Here is a 21,608-nt window from a genome sequence, read left to right as displayed (position 1 = left end):
TACCGGGCGGGCCGCAGGTGCGCGGCGAGGGGCGGGCCGGGCGCGGCGGCGCTTTTGTCCGCCGGAGCCGCCTCCCCGCCCTGGGGCCCGTCAGCGGTTCCGCCGCACGCGCCTCATTGGCCGGCGCGAGCGGTAACGTGACGGCGGGGCGGGGCCGGAGCCGAGAAGCGCCGGTTGGAGCCGGTGCCTCGCGCCGCGCTGCGGGCTGCCGCGCGGACGGGGCGCGCTGCTGTGCGGACCGCGCCGGGCGGGAGGCAGGAGGGGGGCGGGTGAGGCGCTGCGGGCAGGTAAGCGGGGGCGGCCGTCTCCGGCAGCGCCGCGTCTTCACCGGGCGGGAAGAACGAGACGGAGCGGAGCCACCGAGGGCGTCACGCAGCCCCGCGGGAGAGCGCGCGGCTCGCCTACCGCCCGCCCGCGGGAACGGGGCCCGCGAGGCCCTAGGGGCTGCCGCCCTTCCTCGGCCCCGCGCTGCGGCGGCGCTTACCTGCCTGCCCCGTGGGCCGCTGGGCTGGGTGCGGACCAGCCCCGGGGATCGGGGTGCTCGCCTGTGCCTGCCGGGGGGCCGCCCCGCCGCGGGCGGGGCCGGGTGGAGAGCGCTGCTCCGCTTTGCGTAACGGCGGCCACACGTGTCCTCGGGTGACCGCCGGACGCGGATCGCCCGCCGCTTCCCCTTTTTCGCCCCGGTGCGGCGTCACCTGCACCCACGGGCTGCCGCCTGCTCTCGGGCGGCTCGGAGCTGAGGCCCGGCCGTGCGTGGCCCCCCCGGGCTGCCTGGTCCTTTCTTCCTCACCCGGTGCCTCCAGTCCCCGTCCCGGCGGCGCGCTCCTCCCGTGTTCTTGCACCGTGGCTTTTGTTTGTCCTCGGACCGGGTGGGTTTGGTGGTGCGAGGCTGACTTCGTGCTGATCTGCTCTGTGGTGGAACTGAGGCAGCTCTCTGGCTCCAATTAGGACTTTGTGGTGAGCACTGCAATCAGCCGTTTTTATAGGAGCAAGGAAAGATTGAAGCTGCTTTCCCTGAAGCTTGGCTTTATACGGAGGCTGTCATTAGCGATGCTGGTCAAGTAACTGTTTGAACTGACGCCTAGTGTGGACATTTAAAGTACTTTCGAGGTAGTTCTTGAACAAAGTGGGAGCTGTGTGGTCATTTGTGATTTTGAGCATTGATGCTCCAAGTTCTGTTGGCTCTCAGCTTTCCTCATCAGTTTGCTGGAGCAATAAGGTGAGGCACTGGCTGCTTCCCAGTGTGTTAGAGACCTCCCTTCTGTACCTTCTCAGCAGCGAGGACATTTGGTCACAGAAATATTGGTGTGAGTCCTTAAATGTTTGAGGAGGTGCTCCAAAGGCTTAAGGGTTACAGTCCTATAGGTTATTGCTCATAAAACTTGGTGTGTTGTTTATGTGTGTGGTGTGCTGCTTTCACCTTGTGCCACTGAGCTGACAGGAGGATGGTGGAGTTCCCCTGCACCATGCTTTCCCTCTGTAGGGTGCAGTACTAACCAGCACAAGGAATGTGGCAGGAAGAGAGGGGCTGCAGCGTAGAGCCAGCAGCCAGGATTGGGTTCTGCTTCTCTGAAACATTTTTCCCTTGTATACTAAAATGCTTTGTTGTAGTAAGCAAACAAAACCTGAGTTCTAGCATATATTTTACACAGTAAAGAAGTATTTTACACAGTTACCTCCATTCGATTTCAGTAGGATTTCTGTAATCCATGGGAATTTGCATGTTTGTTCCCTTGTGCTCCTGAGAAATGAGCTTCTAGTCTGATTTTGCTATTACACTTTTTTAGGAAGATGGGATTCTGATCAGGGAGAAAAAGTTGCCTTTTGTTTCTTTTCAGTTACTAATACAACTGTTCTCTGAATTTGATGAAAGCACGTTGAGTAGATTCTAGGCAAGGATTGGTAGTGCTGAAGAGGCATCCCTCAGTAATTCAGCACTATGGTATGAGCCTCATTGAGCAGTGTATCGCTGCCAAAGAAGCATTTTTTAGTGGATTTCATGAATGAAAGGGAGGGTAGAAGGAAGGAAGCCTTGTGTTCCTTTAGAGGTAGTGGAGGAGGCTGTGGCTCCAGTGCTGCTACTATAGTGTACAATACCTACTGCTAAAGCCATAAATCTTTACTCAGCTAGGATTAGAAATGGGTATTTAATGTGCCTAAGGGGATAGAGTTTGCTTTATACTGGTCTCCATTGTCTGTTTCATGCTGCTATCTGTATCCTCTGCACTAACCTGTTGGGCTCTATTTGTTGTTCCTGTAGGCATCCTTGTAGCAGCTGTTCAGCTGTTGTCCTGCAAATAGTGTTACTGTGCCAGTTGCTCTTACAGTTCTTTTTTAAGAAGTTAGAGATAATTTGTCTGTATAACCAGAGTAGCAGTGTAGAAGAGCAGAGAGTGTGAAGTAGTATTAACATTTGAGCATTTAAAATTGATGTGATGTTAATGCTTAAGTGGGATAGATTGTATGTTACTTTAGGAACAGAAGCGTTTTTCTTAGTTTGCTAGTTAACAAATTACTTGCTTGATTCTTTTTAACTGGCAATAAATTATGGTATGCCCTGTCTAATAAAGGCTTGTGTTATGTGTGTGCAGAGCCACACATCACAAGTTTGTAACTGTGCTCTGTGGTAGCTGCTAAAAGCTTCTGAGAAGCTGTGGCCTTCATTTTGTTCTCCCTGCCATTGCCGTGTGGGCAGTCAGTGTCACTAATATCAGAAAGCTTGTTATGAGTCATGTGATCTGAAGTTACTGATAACTAAATGGCACACTTGTATGCACTGTATTGTGTATGCGTTCCAGAAGCAGTCTTGTATGCAATCTTTGTTTTATTATAGTTATACTTGGACTTTTTTATTCTTTTCCCCAAAAGCTGTATAAAAGTACTATCAGTTGGATTCAGATTCTAACCAGTTGTAATCACATTGTAATTCAATACTGAACTAAAGTTTCAGAATACATATCAATAGTTTTCTACACTAGTTAAAGCTTACTAGTATGATAAGATGGATTTCTGGTGGAGTAGTACACTGAAAAGAAGGTAGACAACATAGCTATCAACAAAGTTATTGCAAATGTGGCTGGGGTGTAATACAGGCATCTCTCCTCCAGTGCACACCAGAGAGGGTTTGGGGGCTTTTCAACAGTTGGAAGAGGATTGTGGAAAGAACTCATAATGGAGTGTCTTCCATTTAACTCTTGCTTTTGCCACTTGGTTTCAGAATACCACGTTCACACACACAATTCAATTGTCCGTGCTCTCATGAGTAGTGCTCGCATGCTCTGTATGTTTTATTACTGTAAATGGGAATGCAGTTTTTACGTACATAAGTTGAGGGTTTAGCTCATTATAAGAAGCAGAAGAAACTGAAAATGCTGATAAGGAATCTAATGGTACCAATAAAGAATATTGTAATAAAGCAATCTGGTTTTGTTGCTTCTGCTAATAAGCTTAGGACATTGTTTTGGATTGTCACGTTACAAATGCTATTTACTTGTTTGGGGATACTTATCTGAATTATGGTTTTAGTTCGTATGGAAGCTAAGCTTTGGTTCTGTGGCATAACAGCTGTAAAGCTATGGCCCTGTAGTTCATTCAGGCTTAATGAGTGACATCGATTTTAAAGCTCTTATTCAAAAACCTAGGAAATGTAACCCTTGATGCCCCAGACCTTCCTGCCTTATTTTTCTGAGGAAAATATTGTTATTTGCTGAGCAGTTCAGGATTTCAGATTCTTATCCAGATGTTGTATGGTAGATAAAGTTCTTCATGCAAATGTATACATCTACTGAGCTGGAATTTGAGAAGTACAAGTTTGGACTGTAATGCTAATATATTTTTCTTTAGCCTAATTGTTTCCTATGAATGCTATAGTGCAATCTGATGTATTTCAAGAAAGGGGCACTTAAACTGAAGCTGTCTGTTTCACAACAGATTTATATTATTAACAAGGGTAGTGATCTTTGACTCATAACAAATGGAAATGTGAAAGTGATTATCACTTTGTCAGTGCCTTTGCAATGCAGAAAAACTTTTCTGAGTGAGTGTCTTTTATTAAACATTAACGTTGCTTAAATACTAACTTTGCAATGACATTGACTCAGTCAGGAAAGCACCAAAGCTTTGCTTATGTGGCATATCCTGCCTCACTTTAGGTGCTTTACTGAACTGGAGTTGTTATTTAGTTCTTTACAGCTAGGGGGCCGGAGTTTTTTACTTCAGAGCTCTTATTGACTCAAGTGATGGTAAAAACCTTGACTTGAAGTTATTACATTTTGCTTCATACTGAAAAGTGGTTTTTGTTCTTGCAGTAAAGCTGCATGGAAGAAAAAGAACTTGCCACTTTCTAGGTCTTTTCAGACAATCTGCTCATAAAGAGGTTTTGGAGCACGAAGGGCTGCACAGCATGGTTGGGTTTGATGGGTAGTATAAAGAGTAAATTTAAGTACTAAGCTAACTTTGCTCAGTTATCAAAGCAGGATTACTGCTGGTTTACTGTAGCATTCAATCCTGATCACTTGTACTTTGTTCTGAAACAGTATTGTTCTAGAAGATGTTTCTGGTAGATAAAGTTAGTGTTGCTTTTAACTGTCATGCTTGCACGTGGATGTGTGTTTTCAGAAAATGCAATGTTGCATAGTACATGCAATGTGGATATGAGTCCTTCAATCCTTTAATTTTATTAAAAGAGAAAATGTAGCTGGGTGCTTTGTCCTATTTATAAGTACGTAATAGTAAGTAATAGAAACAGATGATGGGAGATAGGAATGACTGTTCACAGCATGCTTTCTGCTGGAGTGTTAATAAAACTTATTCCGCTTCCATTTCAGGGGAATCAAAATTATGCTCTATTATTACTAGAATCAATACAAAATGATTTCTGAGATCAGGCAAAGATAATAACAAGGATAGCTGTTTGACCCTACTGGGAGTAGTAATAGCATGTGTGCTTCCAGCTCTGTCAGAACCTAACAGAACCTATTGTACAGTCCAGAATCCCCGGATTAGCTAGTAGTATGCCACATTTAAATATTTCATAAAGAATTTGAGAAAGTGCTCTAGGATTTTACAGTTGAAAAACTTGAGGCAAAATGATGAGCAGCTCTATGCAAGTTTGATCAGAGGTAAACAGCCCTGTTAAAAGGGCTATGTGTAGAGACTCAGTATCTACACATAGTAATATGAGAAAGCAGCTTGTGATCTAGGAAAATAATGTAGAATGGAGATTCTGAATATATAAATACACTGAATTTCAGTACTCTGCTTTTAGAAAGCTAGGAATATTTCCTACCATATACAGGATGTTGTCCAGCTCTGTCTTGATCTCAGCTCAGTGCTGCTGAAGTCCTTATAGGCCCTTTATCTAATAGTACCAAATGAGAATGTGAGCATGCTCTAGTTAACACATCAGTACGTGCGGTGTTAGATTACAGTACTGCCTTGTTATAGCGGTGTGATATCCTTGACGACTGCGAATCTTACCTTGTGCTTACCTGACTTCTTGAGTAGACTTTGTAGTGCACTTTGTTCTGCTGGATCAGCAGTGCTGCTCACGCTAGTTGGACAACTAATTCAGAGCTGGTTTCAGATGTGTACACATACTCCAAGGTTCCCCACTTTTAGAACAAGTGAAATGGTAGTTGTCCAGCCAGTTGTCCTTAGAGGCATTCAGGGGCAGGCTGGACTGTGGGCTGGTCTCTGTGCAACCTGATGAAATTATAGGTGTCCCTTTTTATTGCAAGGGAGTTGGGCTATAGATCTTCACAAGTCCCCTCCAACTCAAATGATTCTGTGATATTTCCTTATTCCAGACTGTTTCTAGTGAGGCTACAGGAATCATCTTAGCTATGTCTAGGATCTTTGGCCACTTATGATTTTGAGAATCAGTTTATTGAAAAGTATACTGAAAATGGAAGAGCATCTATGTGCAATTCCCTGCCTTTTCCCAGAGGGAAGATGGTCTTTAGGTAAATGGTCAACTTTTGTGCAGCTGGCCTCTCTTGTACTTTTACTGCTCACAAAAACTGAAGATGATAATCTGTACGATAATGAAAAATTTCCTGGTAGAGAAACCTTGTAGCATTTAAGTAATGAATATTCTCTGGTGCTTTCTTAGTGTGCTTTGCTTTCTGATGTCCTGAGCGTAGCAGCACAATGAATGGACATCATGAGAATCTGTCTGACTTTTGGAAACTAAGAGGATAAAAATTAATTTTCTATTGTAGTGCTTATCTTGGTATGCAGAATGAAGTAGATACTCTTGAGACTTCCTTTAGAATGCTGGAGGGATAGTGCTGATACCATTGTTTTATGGTTATGTATTCATATTTCTCAGCATGAGGAAGACCAAAGAATATAGTTATGAGAATAAAAAGGCACTAAAAGTAAGCCTGAAGATCTAATTTAATGTGGCTGGAGGAGGTCTGACTCAGTACTAGTCATGTTGGTACTGGGATGAAAGACTTAGTGTGCTGTTGAGTAAGGTGCTTTCTGAGGAAGTTATAAAACGTACAGCATACCACAGACATCAATCTCAGTCTAGACATGTTGGGATTGCTTTTGGTATGATCTTGCTTAGGATGAAGAGCCAAGGAGACTTTTCCTACTTTCTGCTTCAGACTTGCCTGAAGATTTCTTTGGAACCTGGAATTACAGACTGTTTGTAGTTTTGACACAACTTCTGTTTTCAGTGTTGCTGTACTGATTTCAAAATTTAAGTGGGACGTGGGGGAGCAGCAAAGGAAGACTATTCTTACATCTTCTTACTCATAACTTGAGTGTAGTCTGTGCTATTTGCCTTGCATCTTCCATGGCAGGTATAGGCAGATAAGTTTGACAACATGGCACACCTGCAGTCACCTCCTCCTGCACTGGTTTGGATAAGCATTTTAGCTGAGCACTGATGAACTGTGTCTCTCCTAAGGAAGCAGATGTATTTCCCATGCTGTTCTATTCTCTTTTCTCCATCCCCAGTATTCTCACTCATTTTTTTCCTATACTAGGAAGCCAGGTTTCTTTAGCTTACTTGCTTAGACTCTGTGAAGTATCATTTGAAATGCTTTTTATCAGAGCTAGCACTCAAAAGAGAATGGTATAGATAATCTTACATCCCACTGGAAGCTGAAAACTCTGAGTTATGTAGCATCAAATGATATTACCTCACTTCAACCATTCCAGCTGTTATAGAATGTTCTTACAAGAAAACAACAACTATGCAGAATTTCCGTGGTCAGACAGGAAGGATGTTCAGAGGAGAACTTACTTGCTGCAGCTCTTGATAAAGACAAGGACATGCAGATGGTGTAATTGCCAGGACCAAGTGGGAGCTGCTTGTGGCCTCTGCTACCACAAGCTGGCTAAGCTTACCCTGTGGCCAGGAGATCAGCATGGAGCAGGCTGAAGGGCACCTTGGATGTTTGGCATAGCAGGTTTGGGGCCTGCTAATGAGCCTGACTGGATCCAGAGCTCCTTAGTGTTCAACAGTCTGGCAGTCTGCAGAGCTACATCTTGTTTATACTCCCATTAAAAAAAAAAAAAGCCTCTGGTAATCTTTCTAGTTACTTTTCGTGCTTGAATGGGTTTTGCTGTGTTTCTTGAGGAATCATCAAGCAGACTATTGATGGTAGAGCTTTAAGTAGCTGATTGTTTTAAGATCATAATATCTATGTGAAGTTTTGGTACACTATTTAAAATTCCCTTTTAGCGGAGAGCATGTGGAACATACAAGTGTTTGAAGAAATGGAAACTAACACAATTAAAAAAAAAAAAAAAACTTAGTGGAGAAAGTTTTCCCTGAGAAATACATATTAAATAAGTTGGTCAAATTGTTACTTAAATGCTAGGAAGGAACAAAATGTGAATTTACCTTTTGAGTTCTTTGTACAACCAATGCAACAAAGCTCTGCTTATTTTGTATTTATGGCAATCAATATTTTAGATGCTAGTAAGCTTAATAAAAGATGCAAATTAACTTATTTGTAGTTTAGAAGAATGAAAAGGCTGTGAACGTGAGCGGAAAATAAATCCATAGTCTAGCAAAATGACTGCATACGATTTGGCTGAAAATTTACATTAATGTGAAAAAGGAGGCCTCGATGCTATAATACTTATCTGTAAAGTGGAAATCCTTCCTCTGTCATATTTGTATCCCTGCCTGATATAGAGTTAATATATTTTTTTTAAATATACATCTGAGTTTGCAAGTAGTGCTGGTCCACTAAAGCTGTACAAACTGTTGCTCACTACTAGAAAAGTACATCAGAACTGATTCAGTCTGGATTCTGCTTGGTTTGGTAGGGACCTTGGAAAGCACTGTAGTAAAACATCACTGTGAATTAATACCTGCCCAGAATGCAGAAAACTTGCTTTCAAAAAGATCAGTTGCACTGATGCAGTGACTTGTAAAACAGACAAAGCTGGCGTACTTCATTTTATTTTAGTTTTCTTACTGTCAGTGGCTCGCCCGTTCAGCTTTAACGTGCCATCCAGAAATGTGGCTCTTAACTTGCTGTTTTTTTCTTAGCCTTGTTTTGCACTGTTTTTTGTGTAGGTTGCTTCTCTCATCTGCTATTTGGTCTTGAGCTTGGACTGAAGCTGGGAATTGCATTTCTGTTTTTATCATGTATGCCTAGGTGTTTCTCACTAAATCAGGCCTTCCTAGGAGCATGCCTTTTTTAGCTAGAGGGCAGTCTGCCTTCCAGATGCTGAGGTGACATCTTGGACTTGTCTTGATGTCTGGGTAAGTGCTACTATTGAAGCTGAAACATGAACGTCTGAATCTGAGTTTGTATTTAAAATTGCTCTCCAGCCAAGACCACTATGAAATTAAATGTACTGATTTTTTTTTCTAAATGTACATATCCCATAGCTTTGCAATAGTTTCATAATGAAGTTTAACCCTCAACATATTTAACTTGGTTTCTTCCTACCATCCATCCTCAAGATTAAGCTCAAGTAATTTGAAGCACTTAAGCAGAGCTCAGATACTCAGTGGCTTGTTGTTGTGTTGCCTACAAGTCTATAATTTGAGCTACCTGTGCAGCCAGAATGCTTGGAGATAAACCAGTCCCCTGGCAAGTTTTTGACCAGTGACATATTTTGCTACCACAGACTAATTCTTTACTGGTCTTGTTTAAGGAGAACTGATTTAATCTTTATTTGTGGCATTTAAGGAGAAGTTAACAACGTATGGATTGAGGAAGATAATGGTCTTTTTTGTAGTGCTGCAGTATAGCTTGGAAATGCACAGTATGATGTACCTAGTCCTACTTAAATTTCAGTAATGAGTCTTTTGTTTGTAAAGCGAATCAAATTAGAGTAAAGCTTACTCCTCATTTAGATTAGATTACAAGATAAAGTATCTTGCCTGTATTAAGTGTACCAGAAAAAGGAAGTAGTAAAAATCAAGACTGCTTCTGTGTTTAGGTGAAGCTGTCTTCAGGGTAACCTTTTTTCCTGCTCAGAGGCTACCTATCTTGAACCTAAGAACGTTCAATCTTCTGGGTAATTGGGAGAACTATTCACAGCATCTTTGCCAAGTTGTTTGCTAATCCAGTTTCCCAGCTTGCTACAAGAATGGTAGTGACACTGCTGGATAGTAGTTGGTGAATTCTGCAAAACTTTTGTATCAGCTTATGTGCTGTGCAATTACCTGAAGCAGTAGCAGAGGAGGAGGGTAACTCATATGAAATAAAAGTGGAAGCATAACCTGATTTACTAAATTTTATACTAAAAATGTGATTGCATTTTCATCCAGAAATGGATGGACCTAATAGCCTTATGTAAGCAACCTTCTCTAGAGAAAGGATTGTTTCTCGAGCAGCATAGGACTATTCCACATGTTTTGTTCAGCGCTACTGTCCTGTTCACAGGAATGTTGAGGAGCTGTTAATCCATACAGAGATGATTGAGATTGTCTAATTGTTGTGGTTAAGATCTCTGAATTAAAGATCTATAGGCATTTAATGATTTGAAAGGTTGATATGGAAAGTATAGCACTGTTGTTATGATAGCCCTGAACATCCCGTGCTTCTGGAATGGTTTTTGAGAAGTTTGGGAGTGGTTTCAGGCTTATTTTGAATGGAAAAGGATAATCACTTGTATAAGTTTAATCATCACTCGTGACCTCTTCAGAAGGAACTGGAAAGAAGCTTTCTCTAATCTTGTTTGCATGTTGTTTATGTTCAGTGGAATACAAAACTACAATCCCCATCTAACAGATCCTAAAACTAAGTTTTCATGACAGGTGGTCAAAGTACATATTCTGGGAGGCCACATATCAAACATAATGCTTGAGTTGAGATCCCTTGTCAACAGAAAGCTGAAATAGAAAGAAGCTGCAGGTGTCTGAATCTTTGAAGAGTCTCTAAAAGCTCTGTAGTGATCTCATTCTTCATGAAGTCAGGGCTGCCCCAGAACTCTCCCTGCATACCTGGGCTTTTTTGTTGATTATGGTCACTTGAAGGAGTTGTTGGCATGCCAATAGAAGGGGAAGTTTTAACCAAATGTTTCAGGGGATGGGTATGGATGGGTGTGGGTTGTTCCAGTTTTCCTTCAAGGATATTTGTGAGGGTCACTGGGATACCCCTTGAAGTATGCTTTAGTTTTATAAATCTATTTTTATTAACTCAGTGTTAGAAACAACAGTCAAATACTTAAGGCTGCACTGGTTTTGTAAATTGTTTGAACATAAAACCTCCAATCAGATATTAGCTTTTGGAGCCCATTTTTGTTTGGGGGAATAAGAAAAGTTGTCCCTGACTGATTGTCTAAAATTATGTAAGCAGTAACCCAATTACAGGGCAATACAACACTAAGAAACCTTTTTGGGAGAAGGCATTTCTGGCAGTAATAGACATTTTTCAAAATGATAGCCTCATTCCTGTTCTAGATTTGTTTCTCTTTATTAAATTTGTAAATATGAAGTAATTAAAAATTGCCTGGATATTAGTGAATGTGATTGCTTTGTCTTTATGGCTGAGGCATGATTCTAGTCTGGGGTAACTCCTGAAGTCATCACTTAGCCTGGGGCTATTTTTCTATGTCTTGTCTTCTGAGAAAGAGTGCCAATTGAATTTGGCTACTTTGAAAAGCTTTTATGGCTTTGATATGGGTTGAAAGCTGCTGGGGATGGGGATCATCAGACCCATTACACTCCAACATTATTCCATTTGTTTAGTCACTCCTGGTGCACAGATGGGATCTGAAAGAAAGATCTGTCTTGTGCAAAATTATCATTAATAATTCACTCTTGTATTACACTTGTATGTACTCTGTATTTCTCCAATAGGAAAGCTATTGTATACCTGTTTTTGTATACCTGTAATTGTGCATGTGCTTCATCAGGAAGTTTCAAAAAGTAGTCATTAAGAAGAAAAGAGATTCAAGACCTAAACACTTAATATGGAGATGCACACTTTTTGCTAGGAAGTGTTTCAAAACCACAGTGAGAACATAGCCTTCTTTCTAGGGTATGCCATAGGGACTGGCAAGTTTGTACTTGGAGGTAGGGAGGTGACAAAGCATTTTATAGAAACAGACCTTAAAAAATTACAAGGGTCAGTCTCAAACTGAGTTCTTGGTCTACTTACAAACTACTTCAGAACGCTATGACATTTATTGAAGATGTTTGGATTTATGCTTATACTCAAGTATAGTTTTAATAAGTTCGATTTTCTATTTTTCTAAAAGTAACTTTAGAAGAATAACAAACCAAAAACATTAACCAGTGTTAATGACAGTAGTATGACTCAACTGTTTCATCATACCCTGAATTTTGTAACTGATATTAAACAAGAGTCTGTCATGTTCCCTAAAATGGGTTTGTTACAAAGAGTTTTCTTTGTATCAAATAACATATATGCATGAAATTGTATTTCTTGTCACTTTCTCCAGTAAGTGCTTAATTGTAAAAGCAATTTCTTAAAATGTTATCTGCTCTGCCCCCGATAAGGTCCACCTGTTCTCCAGTAAGTGAAGTACTCCCACTCTCACAAAAATTTGACTTTTCACACTGTTTTAAATTCTCATCTAATTCTGTGACTTTTCCAGGTGTTTTCTTTGTTATGTATATTTAAAAAAATATATACAAAATATATATATATAAAAAATAATAATTTAAAGATGCTTACAGATGTTTTTGCAAGTTGAGCTGGAGGGAATGAAGAAATTAATGCTTCCAGCTGTGGTTAGAATGAATCTCAGCATTAGAATTGGTAACTATAAATACAAAAGCATTTTAGCTGAAATGGCTTTTAACACTTAGTCAGCAATGACAATGGAGTGTTACTTCATCTCTGCTTCAGGAGAAGTATTTCTCAGATGGTGACTAAATATTTTACAGAGATGGTATCTTACATTGTTATACCTAGAGCTTCTGCTTATTGAATCTTAGCTCTTTAGAAGTTCTGAACTGTTGTTGTATACTCAGTTACTGGGATCCAAATGTTTCATAACCTGATGATACCTTATTTCTCTGCAGGGGCGTATTATTACCATCCTGTCCTTCTTCACCTGCTTTCCCTTGAGTGGGCCTGGTAAGTTTCCGTGTTTTCTTAAGTAGTCTTGTCAAAACAAGGATTAATTTGTTTTTGGCCATTCCTCTCCCTTCAAATGAGAATATAGGGTAAGAATGTGGTTTTTACCTTAGACCTGCTATTTGTGTTGTTATAGCCACTAGTCAGCTCTATTTATTGGAATTGAAAGTTGCATTTAGAATACATTAAGAAAATACAGTACATTGCCATTCCTTGTTATCTGTACTGCTTAACAAATTTATAGTAAGAAACTGGTAGTGCCTGTGGTATTGTGATTGGCACTGCATGTTTGATTAGTTTGTTTCAGTAAGTAAAGGCTGATGTTTCTGAGAAACCTATCTTTTTGCCAAACCTTGGCGTATCAAAAATGACTGAACTTTATTTCTTGAAGTCTTGTATGGCCTTTTTTATTTTCTTGTAGTTGTTTGTTTAAAAATTATTTCCAGTGAAATAGTGATAGCTGTGGGCTTTTCTCATTTTTGGTGTGATTGTACGAGACTTTGACTTTACATTCTAGATTATCTTGCCTGAGCATGCTCTGTTCCATTAATGTAGCTGTAGCAATGCAGAGCTTAACAGATCTTGATGCTTGCAGTAAGGCAGAAATTGTGATGAAAACTGAAATGTTTGCCCTGTATTTTAATGGCTTTGCCTAAATAAAGAATACTTGATGCTTTTCCATCCAGAATGAAGACAAATGTAAAGATGGCATGTCCAAGGAATTTTAAAAGGTGTAGACCTCCTGACTGAGAGGTGCTGTGTATTTTATTCTTTTAAATAAAGTAAGTATGAATCAAGGCTACCCTGCTAGGGGCTAAATGTGCCTGTTTTATGTATGTAGCATGCACATGCTTGTACATGGATGTATGACAGTAACAGACAATTTGTGTTAAAAAGCTACACTTTCATTAGTATGCTTAAATGTTGTGGAAAAAGTCTGGGAGTTATATAAAAGATATGTAATGTGAAGCTGCTGTTTTGAGGTGGGTTTTTTATTCCTTTGCTAATTAGGAGAGACTATTTAGTCCAGTATAAAATGATGAATTACAAGAATAGTGATTTTTACCATATTGCTTTGATTATTTTTTTTTAATTTTTGTAAGTGAAATAACTTAAAGAGAAGGATTGCTATCAATATCTCAGGTACTACTTTAACTCCTACCTGGTTATTTCTTTTACTTGACCAGTACCCAAATGTTTAATCAAAACACCCTGATTTCTTTTGGTAGTATCTTTAAGTTTTTTGCATTTTTAGTAACTTTCACTAGAAAATAAAATGAGATCATGGCTAGGGTTAAGTGCCAGAAGTTCTTAAATTCTTTTGCTATACTGTGGGTGCTAAACCAATGTTGTTCTACATGCACAAATCATGAAAACAATCATAAGCTTCAAGCATTTAATACAGAGAAATGGTTTTTAACAATTCTAAGGATGTCTTTTTTTTTTTCTCTACCAGCTGCTGTTCTCTCACAGGTGAAAGTCATGATCACGCTAACAGAACTCAAATTCTTAGCAGATGCTCAGTCATCCTACCACATACTAAAACCATGGTGGGATGTCTTCTGGTATTACCTCACCATGATAATGCTGCTAGTTGCTGTGCTTGCTGGAGCACTCCAGCTTACTCAAACCAGAGTGTTGTGTTGTCTTCCTTGCAAGCTAGAATTTGACAATCATTGTGCCGTGCCTTGGGATTTAATTAAAACCAACCTTAACATGTCTGCTAGCTCTACTGCACAGATAATCATCCCACTTAAAATCCAGAATGATCTCCATCGGCAACAGTATTCCTATATTGATGCAGTATGTTATGAGAGACAGCTTCATTGGTTTGCCAAATTTTTTCCGTACCTAGTGCTTCTGCATACCTTTATTTTTGCAGCTTGCAGTAATTTCTGGCTTTACTATCCTAGTACAAGTTCCAGGCTTGAGCACTTCGTAGCAATTCTTCAGAAGTGTTTTGATTCTCCATGGACAACGCGTGCCCTCTCAGAAACAGTTGCTGAGCAGTCTGTGAGGAAGTTGCCAGTTGCCAAATCAAAAGCAGTGATTTCATCGCCTGGGAGTTCAGTAGATGTAGGTGCCAGCAGACAGTCCCTGCCATATACACAACCTGGCTTGGAAACAACCGGAAGAGAAACTTCTTCAAGTGTTCTTGACAAAAAAGAAGGAGAACAGGCTAAAGCTATATTTGAAAAAGTGAAGAAATTCAGAGTGCACGTTGAAGAGAAGGATGTCATATACAGAGTGTATATGAAACAGATCATAGTCAAAGTCATTGTGTTTGTAATAATAATAATTTATGTTCCCTATTATTTATCCTTTATTAAACTTGAAATTGATTGCATAGTTAATGTACAAGCCTTTACAGGCTACAAAAGGTACCAGTGTGTTTATTCGCTAGCAGAAATTTTTAAAGTTTTGGCTTCATTTTATGTTGTTTTGGTGATCTTCTATGGCTTAACTTGTACATATAGCTTGTGGTGGATGTTAAGAAGCTCACTTAAGCAATATTCTTTTGAGAAGTTGAGAGAGAAAAGTAACTACAGCGATATACCTGATGTAAAGAATGACTTTGCATTTATTCTCCACTTGGCAGACCAGTATGATCCTCTTTATTCCCAACGATTTTCAATATTCTTGTCTGATTTGAGTGAAAACAAACTGAAACAGATCAATCTGAACAATGAATGGTCAGTGGAAAAACTGAAAAATAAGCTAGTAAGAAATTCCCAGGACAAGGTTGAACTGCACCTTTTCATGTTAAGCGGTCTTCCAGACAGTGTCTTTGAACTGACAGAAATAGAAGTCCTAAGCTTGGAACTTATTCCTGAAGCGAAGCTTCCTTCAGCTGTGACCCAGCTAGTCAATCTCAAAGATCTCAATGTTTATCATTCATCAATAACTATGGATTTTCCAGCAGTGAGCTTTTTAGAAGAAAATCTGAAAACGTTGCGTCTGAAATCTAGTGAGATGGGAAGAATTCCATTTTGGGTGTTTCATCTGAAAAACCTCAAAGAATTGTGCTTAACAGGATACTTCATGCTTGATCATCACAACTCCATTTACAATGAAAGCTTTCAGGGGCTAAAAAATCTAAGATCAATTCACTTAAAAAACAACCTTTCTCGCATACCTCAGGTGGTTACAGATCTGCCTTCTTTGCAACACTTATCTATCAACAACGAGGGGAATAAACTCATAGTGCTAAACAACTTGAAGAAGCTTGTGAATTTGAGAACCTTGGAATTAATCTGCTGTGATCTGGAGCGCATTCCTCATTCCATTTTTACCCTAAACAACTTGCATGAAATTGACTTAAGAGAAAATAATCTCAGAACCGTGGAAGAAATCATTAGCTTTCAACACCTTAAGAACTTGTCTTGCTTAAAGTTGTGGCACAACAGTATTTCATATATCCCAGTGCAAATTGGTGCGTTATCAAACCTGGAACAATTGTATCTAAATTACAATAATATTAAAGATGTTCCATTGCAGCTGTTTCTTTGCAAAAAGTTACAATATTTGGATCTTAGCTATAATAAGCTAACCTCCATCCCTGAAGAAATCGGTTATCTGAGCAACTTACAGTACTTGGCTTTGACTAAAAACCATGTAAGTAGAACTTTGAATTACTTAAAGTATTTTTTAAATTATATATTGACTTTGCTTTCCTTCTGTGGTAGTTTCTGATTGAAAGTGCTTTTTTGGTGTACGTGGTTAAAATAAACTCAGTGAAGATAAAAGTAAGTGGTAATTGTCCGATTGCAAGAACTTTGTGGTGTCGTCAAAGCTTGTTTAATACTGAATAAGTACCACTCTGGTCTTGTAGTGGCTTAAGGACTCTGATCCATAACTCAGGATAGTACCAGGTAGATGCTAAAATGTGCCTGCTGTTCTTTACAGTTGTCTATTCTGTGTAGCATTTTAATGGAAATTGGCAGTGTGACATTTTTACATTGTTTTGTCACAGTGAAAGCTTGGCAAATCAACAGCTGGTTTATGAGCAGCACAGCTGCCTGGCTGGGATGGGGGAAACAATTATGCCTGGTAACATCATCAGCAATGCTAAGCTGACTGGCTCATTATTGTAGGGTCCAAGTTTGACTTAAGACTTCTCTTCAAGTTTAGAACTGTTTTTGCTGGTGAGATTGGTTTTAGATGTTAATATCAATAACGTGGATTGGGACTAATTACCACTATGCTGTGTGGTTAACTGCTTCTACAGGCTTCACAACACTGGAGCTGCTAATGTCTCTCCACAGAATCTGCTTCATTAAATGATTCTTAGGAAATAGTGGTCTGTTTATTCACCCCTGCCACCTGCATGCATTTGTACACGCTTGAGTGTGCACACATGTATGTGCTCTCCCCTGCTGTGCTTCTGTTTTGACTTCTGCCAGTAGCTAAACATCTTCACAACAAAGCAGGTACATGAAAACACTGAGGTGTTCTCAGGAACTTTACTTAATGATAAATAACTCAGGAACTCACTTAATGATAAAACATTACATATTCCTTTCTTTATCCTTCCACAAACAAAGAGCTTGCTTACCCTAGAACAAAATTGGGTAATATGAGAATGTGCAGCAGTGTTAACAAATTTTAATGTATATTGTTTTTCTCTTCTCTCTTCTTTCTAGATTGAAATGTTGCCTGATAGACTGTTCCAGTGCAAAAAGCTGCAATTTCTTCTTCTAGGAAATAACAGTCTGATGAATTTATCCCCTCTTGTGGGCCAGCTACTGAATCTTGTTCACTTAGAGCTCATTGGAAACTATCTTGAATCGCTTCCCACTGAACTGGAAGAATGTCAGTTCCTAAAACGGAATAGTCTAATTGTAGAAGAAAGGTTGTTAAAAACGCTTCCACCTCGTGTAAGAGATCGCTTGCAGACCAGCTCAGATAAGTGCTAAGCTTGAACTAAAACTCGGCATCAGTGCATCCTGTAAGCCTTCTTGCTTAATACTCTCTAAAGATCTGTATAGATGGAGAGAATAGCAGTTTACAGATTAGTCTTAAATGCATTGAACAGAGTTGATTGTATTGGGAAAGAAAAACATACTTAAATGAAAAATACAGCCTTTGACAGGTAATCAAATGTTTAGAAAATCTGAAATATGAATTGCTGGTTGGATTCTACTGGTTGAAATAATTTGGTTAAATGCTAATGTATTGGAATGGAAGAGTTGATTGCCTGGCTATTATGAGTTTGTATATACTTTCTTTCCTATGAGGAAACTTTTTGCTGTTGGTAGTGATAATTTTAAACAGTTTCATCTCCTGCCATACGAGGCCTAAGAACTATCTGGAATTAGTTTCTAAATGCAAAGTCTTCACTAACTTAGAATGCTAAATAAATTTAAACTTTTGGAGCAGTTCAATTGCATGGGACATACTGAGAATCTTTTTCACGGTACCTTAATTTTTGGAGGTTTTTGACAAGTACTGAGTGTTAATGCTATAATTGTGGAAGATGCTATTTAAATCTTCCTAGTAAAGCCAGTTGGGCAACAATACCTGAAACCAGTTTCAATATTTTGTCTTAAAGATAGTAAGTGCAAAACAAAACATTGCCTAGAAATTTGGACGAATCAGGACAATCTAGAGTAAGTGTTGTGCATGTGTACTAATCAAATTTTACAGTACTGATCATAAAGTTGGCAAACAGCACAAAATTATAAAGTTGTCTTCTGTATGTTGTGAGCATCCCAAGTGTTAAGTGTAATGTATGTTGCAATTTAATATTTTTCAATAGCCTCTCATTTACTGACTGCCTCAATGTTTCTTCTCCATGCCCAGTTATGATATTTTAGTGGCTGGGAAGAGAATGAAAGAGGTTTAAGACTGAAAGACACAGTTAGAACATACCAAATAAATCACATACTTAATAAGTACTTGAGAAGGAAAAATAAGAATTATAAGCCTTGTCTCTTCTGGGAATGGAATAACTTCATAAATTACAGTGATGAAATTAGTTCATATGCCATCCTTAATACTTCCAACACTGGATGGAAATAAAATGGTTCCTGACTTCATTCATTCTTCTGCTGTGCACTGTTTTATTGTGTTTGGAGACTTAACTCTGGAGACATCATGTTCACTTTGACAGTTCTCCCTCTGGTGGGGGTGTTGGGGGGGGAGGGGAGGGAGAAGTATGCATTCCCAAACCCTTAGACTTGAAAGCTTCTTTGTAGTATCTTGAAGTTCTTGAAAACATAATCTGCTACAGTGAAATCGATAAGTTAAACTGTGCTCTTAACTACTGCGTTTTCATCAAGTGTGCTAACTATGCATTCTGGTTTGTAAACATAAGTAATCACAGATAAGCCAGTTCTAGTACTAGGGTGCTTCTAGTCATCTCTTCCCATTTCAGTGTCACTTACATGGAGAATAAGGTCTGTTTTGAAAATAGAAGCAAATCTGATCAGTGTGAAAGCAGGAGATATCTCTATAGTAGCAGTGCAAGAGGTATGTTTATTCACTGTACTGATGGTGTTCCAAAGACTTCTGTAGATAGAACACTTTTTTTTCTCAGGGAGCCAATGCGTTGTAACTTATATTTTATGTAGTTCTAGAAATGTTTAGTGTAAGCTGATTAACTGTATTCATGTGCAGACCAGTACAGCTGGAGTAATCTTTCATAGCATCCATATGCAGCTTTCTCAAACTACTTACATCTGATTTTGAGTTGCATAATAGTTCATAGGTATTGATGTGGTTTGCAAACAGCCAGTTGTGCTGGTCATGGTAAAAATATGATTTAAATGCAGTACACTGATATGCACCCCTGTGGCTGGAGTTTTGTTAATAATTGCAGTGGATCCCTGTCAGGACTTTGTAACTTAACACTGGAGAATGCTTCGTGGCAGAATTTGACACGCAAGGCTTGCAGCCAAGTAATTTAAAAGAAAAAAAGATTGAGCAAGTGTTTTCTTTAAGGCTTTTTTGAAATGAGAAAGCTGTGTTGAAAGTTAAATAGGTGTGTATATGGCTTTGTCCAATACCTTCAACTTTTTAGTAGCGGATCTGTCCCCTTTATCAACACAACAGACAGATGAATGATGATATCTGTGTGCATTTCTATTTCACTTTGACAAAACTAGCGTAAGCTTTGAATGGTACTTCATTTCTAAACTGCATAACCTCCAGTCCTTTCAACCAGTAAGAAATGCATGAGTATGCACTTGTTTTACAGTTTTAAGTTGCATTTTTTTGTTCAGGATTATTTTTTCAATCTGAGCCACTTCAAGAGGATTGGATTTTTTTTTACTGTATGCTTGAGTGTTCACAAGACATCCAGAGAAAGGCCAGAGTTTAATGGCTAGAATCTCCAGCCTTGTTTTCAATCCGCAGTGTGCCTTTATTACCCATTTTGTACCATTAAGCACAATTCTAGTGCTTAGAAATGGAGACAAAAACAACTCTAAATTTCATACACTTATTTCAATCATGACCTTAATATTTAATATTTCTTCAAACTGAGGAGGTTTTCAGGGAATCAGTATAAATACACTATCATAAGCTTTGTACAACAAGCAGTGCTGGCATTTAGTCTTTGTATTTAGTAATTGCTTTCAATCAAAAGTTTTTCAAGTTGTTTCAGTGTTGTGTTGACCCTTGTATTGTGATCTTCCGTATCTTGAATGCTTTTTTAAAAAAAATAAATTTTTTTGTATTACAATTCTATGAACTGTTTTTTATTTCCCATGTGGTATTGAATGTGAAGCTCAGAAAATCTGCTTCCAGCTATCTATATGCTAGCAGGTGTGTCTTCAGGAGAGCAGCAGTGGAAAATGAACACTGTGCTCCATTTCAAAGGGATGTTCTCATGTTCTGGGCTTGGAGGAGAAGCTCCTAGAAGCAAGTTTGCATCTTAATAGTTCTGCAAACTACAGGTCTTCCACTTCAGTTCTTAGGAGCTGAATAAAAGTGGAATGCAGCTTGGAATTGTACTGAGAGATGTGGGGAAAGCGATGATTCTCTTCCCAGCTTGTCCTTTATGGCTGTCACACAGTTAAACTGCTAAAAATAATGCTGTTTGTATTAAGTCATGCATGTATTTCAAGTGCTGATTATACTGTGAGCTTGAGAATCTCATTTCTCTTGCCTAATAGTTTTCTTTAGTTTTCTTTGTGGGAAACTGTTTTTTCTCTTTTTTGAACAGAAGGAAAAAAAATTGTGCAAATATTACTTGTTCAAGAGCTGATTTTTGGATCTTTTAAAACAAAAACCTTCCTTGTCGATTTTACAGTACTGTCTCTTGGTGATGAAATTAAATACCTGGATCTGTAGAAGCCTGGAACAACAGCTTAAATGAGATTCATTGCCTTACTTTACTAACATTACCAATGGATTTTCTATGAGCTGGTAAAAAAACAACAACAAAAAAATGTAGTGTTAGTAAAGTAAGGCAATCGATCAAATCAAAGATTAATTCTCATGAAGTCAGATTATTGTATTTCTAATGACTTTTTTGCCAGTATATTTACATCATGCTGACAGACTTATTGGTATTTCTGCACTGACTTTCCATCTTTTGAATGTGAGCTGAAGTTCTCTCTGTGATCCTTTCTAAGTGAATCTTTCCCTCTTCACTTTCTATCTCAATAAATGCTGGGGACATAGAAAACAATATAAGAGCAGCTGAAGTATATTCTAGTACTAATATGGCCCAAAATCCTGAGAGCAGAAGGCAGTGTGTGCAGTCCTGTACTTTACGTCAAGGATTTCATGGAACTCTGGATGTTTCTGTAGATCAGTAATTAACTAAGCTGTTGCCTTATTTAGCCTTGTTGGGCGAGTCCTTTGAATGCCACAGTAAGTATAGAGCTCAACACCAGGTTGAGTAAAACAATCCTGATATCCTGTGCGCCCTGTGGGGGAAATATATGTATCTAGTTGAGAACTAAGGTACAAAAATATCCCATTTTCTCACAGCAATAAACTAAGGCAATTCCAGCTCTGCACATCGGTTGCTCTGTGTATGTGTATTGTATCTAAAGAGAAACAGTGAAAAGATTTGCAAGTTTTTGAAGCTAGCATCAAACTAGTTGCAATCTGACTGTTACTGCAGCA

The 21,608-nt window shown here is 39.1% G+C and overlaps 1 protein-coding gene across 2 annotated transcripts; it reads left to right on the top strand.

Moving 5' to 3' along the window:
* Nucleotides 1–13,290: 13,290 nt before the first annotated feature.
* Nucleotides 13,291–20,214, top strand: LOC122192439 (volume-regulated anion channel subunit LRRC8B-like). 2 transcript variants are annotated; one of them, XM_042892986.1, is made up of 4 exons: nt 13,291–13,312; nt 13,987–16,145; nt 16,625–16,675; nt 17,174–17,261. In XM_042892986.1, exons 2-3 carry the CDS (start codon nt 14,013–14,015, stop codon nt 16,640–16,642), a joined length of 2,151 nt encoding a protein of 716 aa, XP_042748920.1. In that variant the 5' UTR covers nt 13,291–13,312; nt 13,987–14,012; the 3' UTR covers nt 16,643–16,675; nt 17,174–17,261. The 2 variants fall into 2 exon arrangements, with proteins under 2 accessions (XP_042748920.1, XP_042748919.1); XM_042892985.1 differs by lacking the exon at nt 16,625–16,675 and having other exon boundaries at nt 17,174–20,214.
* Nucleotides 20,215–21,608: the final 1,394 nt, after the last annotated feature.

This window comes from Lagopus leucura, unplaced genomic scaffold, assembly GCF_019238085.1.
Source record: "Lagopus leucura isolate 7727_CA_CO unplaced genomic scaffold, USGS_WTPT01 ss_100009-16_subseq_1:344916_obj, whole genome shotgun sequence".
NCBI classification, from domain to species: Eukaryota; Metazoa; Chordata; class Aves; order Galliformes; family Phasianidae; genus Lagopus; species Lagopus leucura.
Note: the sequence above shows the minus strand (reverse complement) of the source record. Positions and strands in the feature narration are given on the sequence as shown.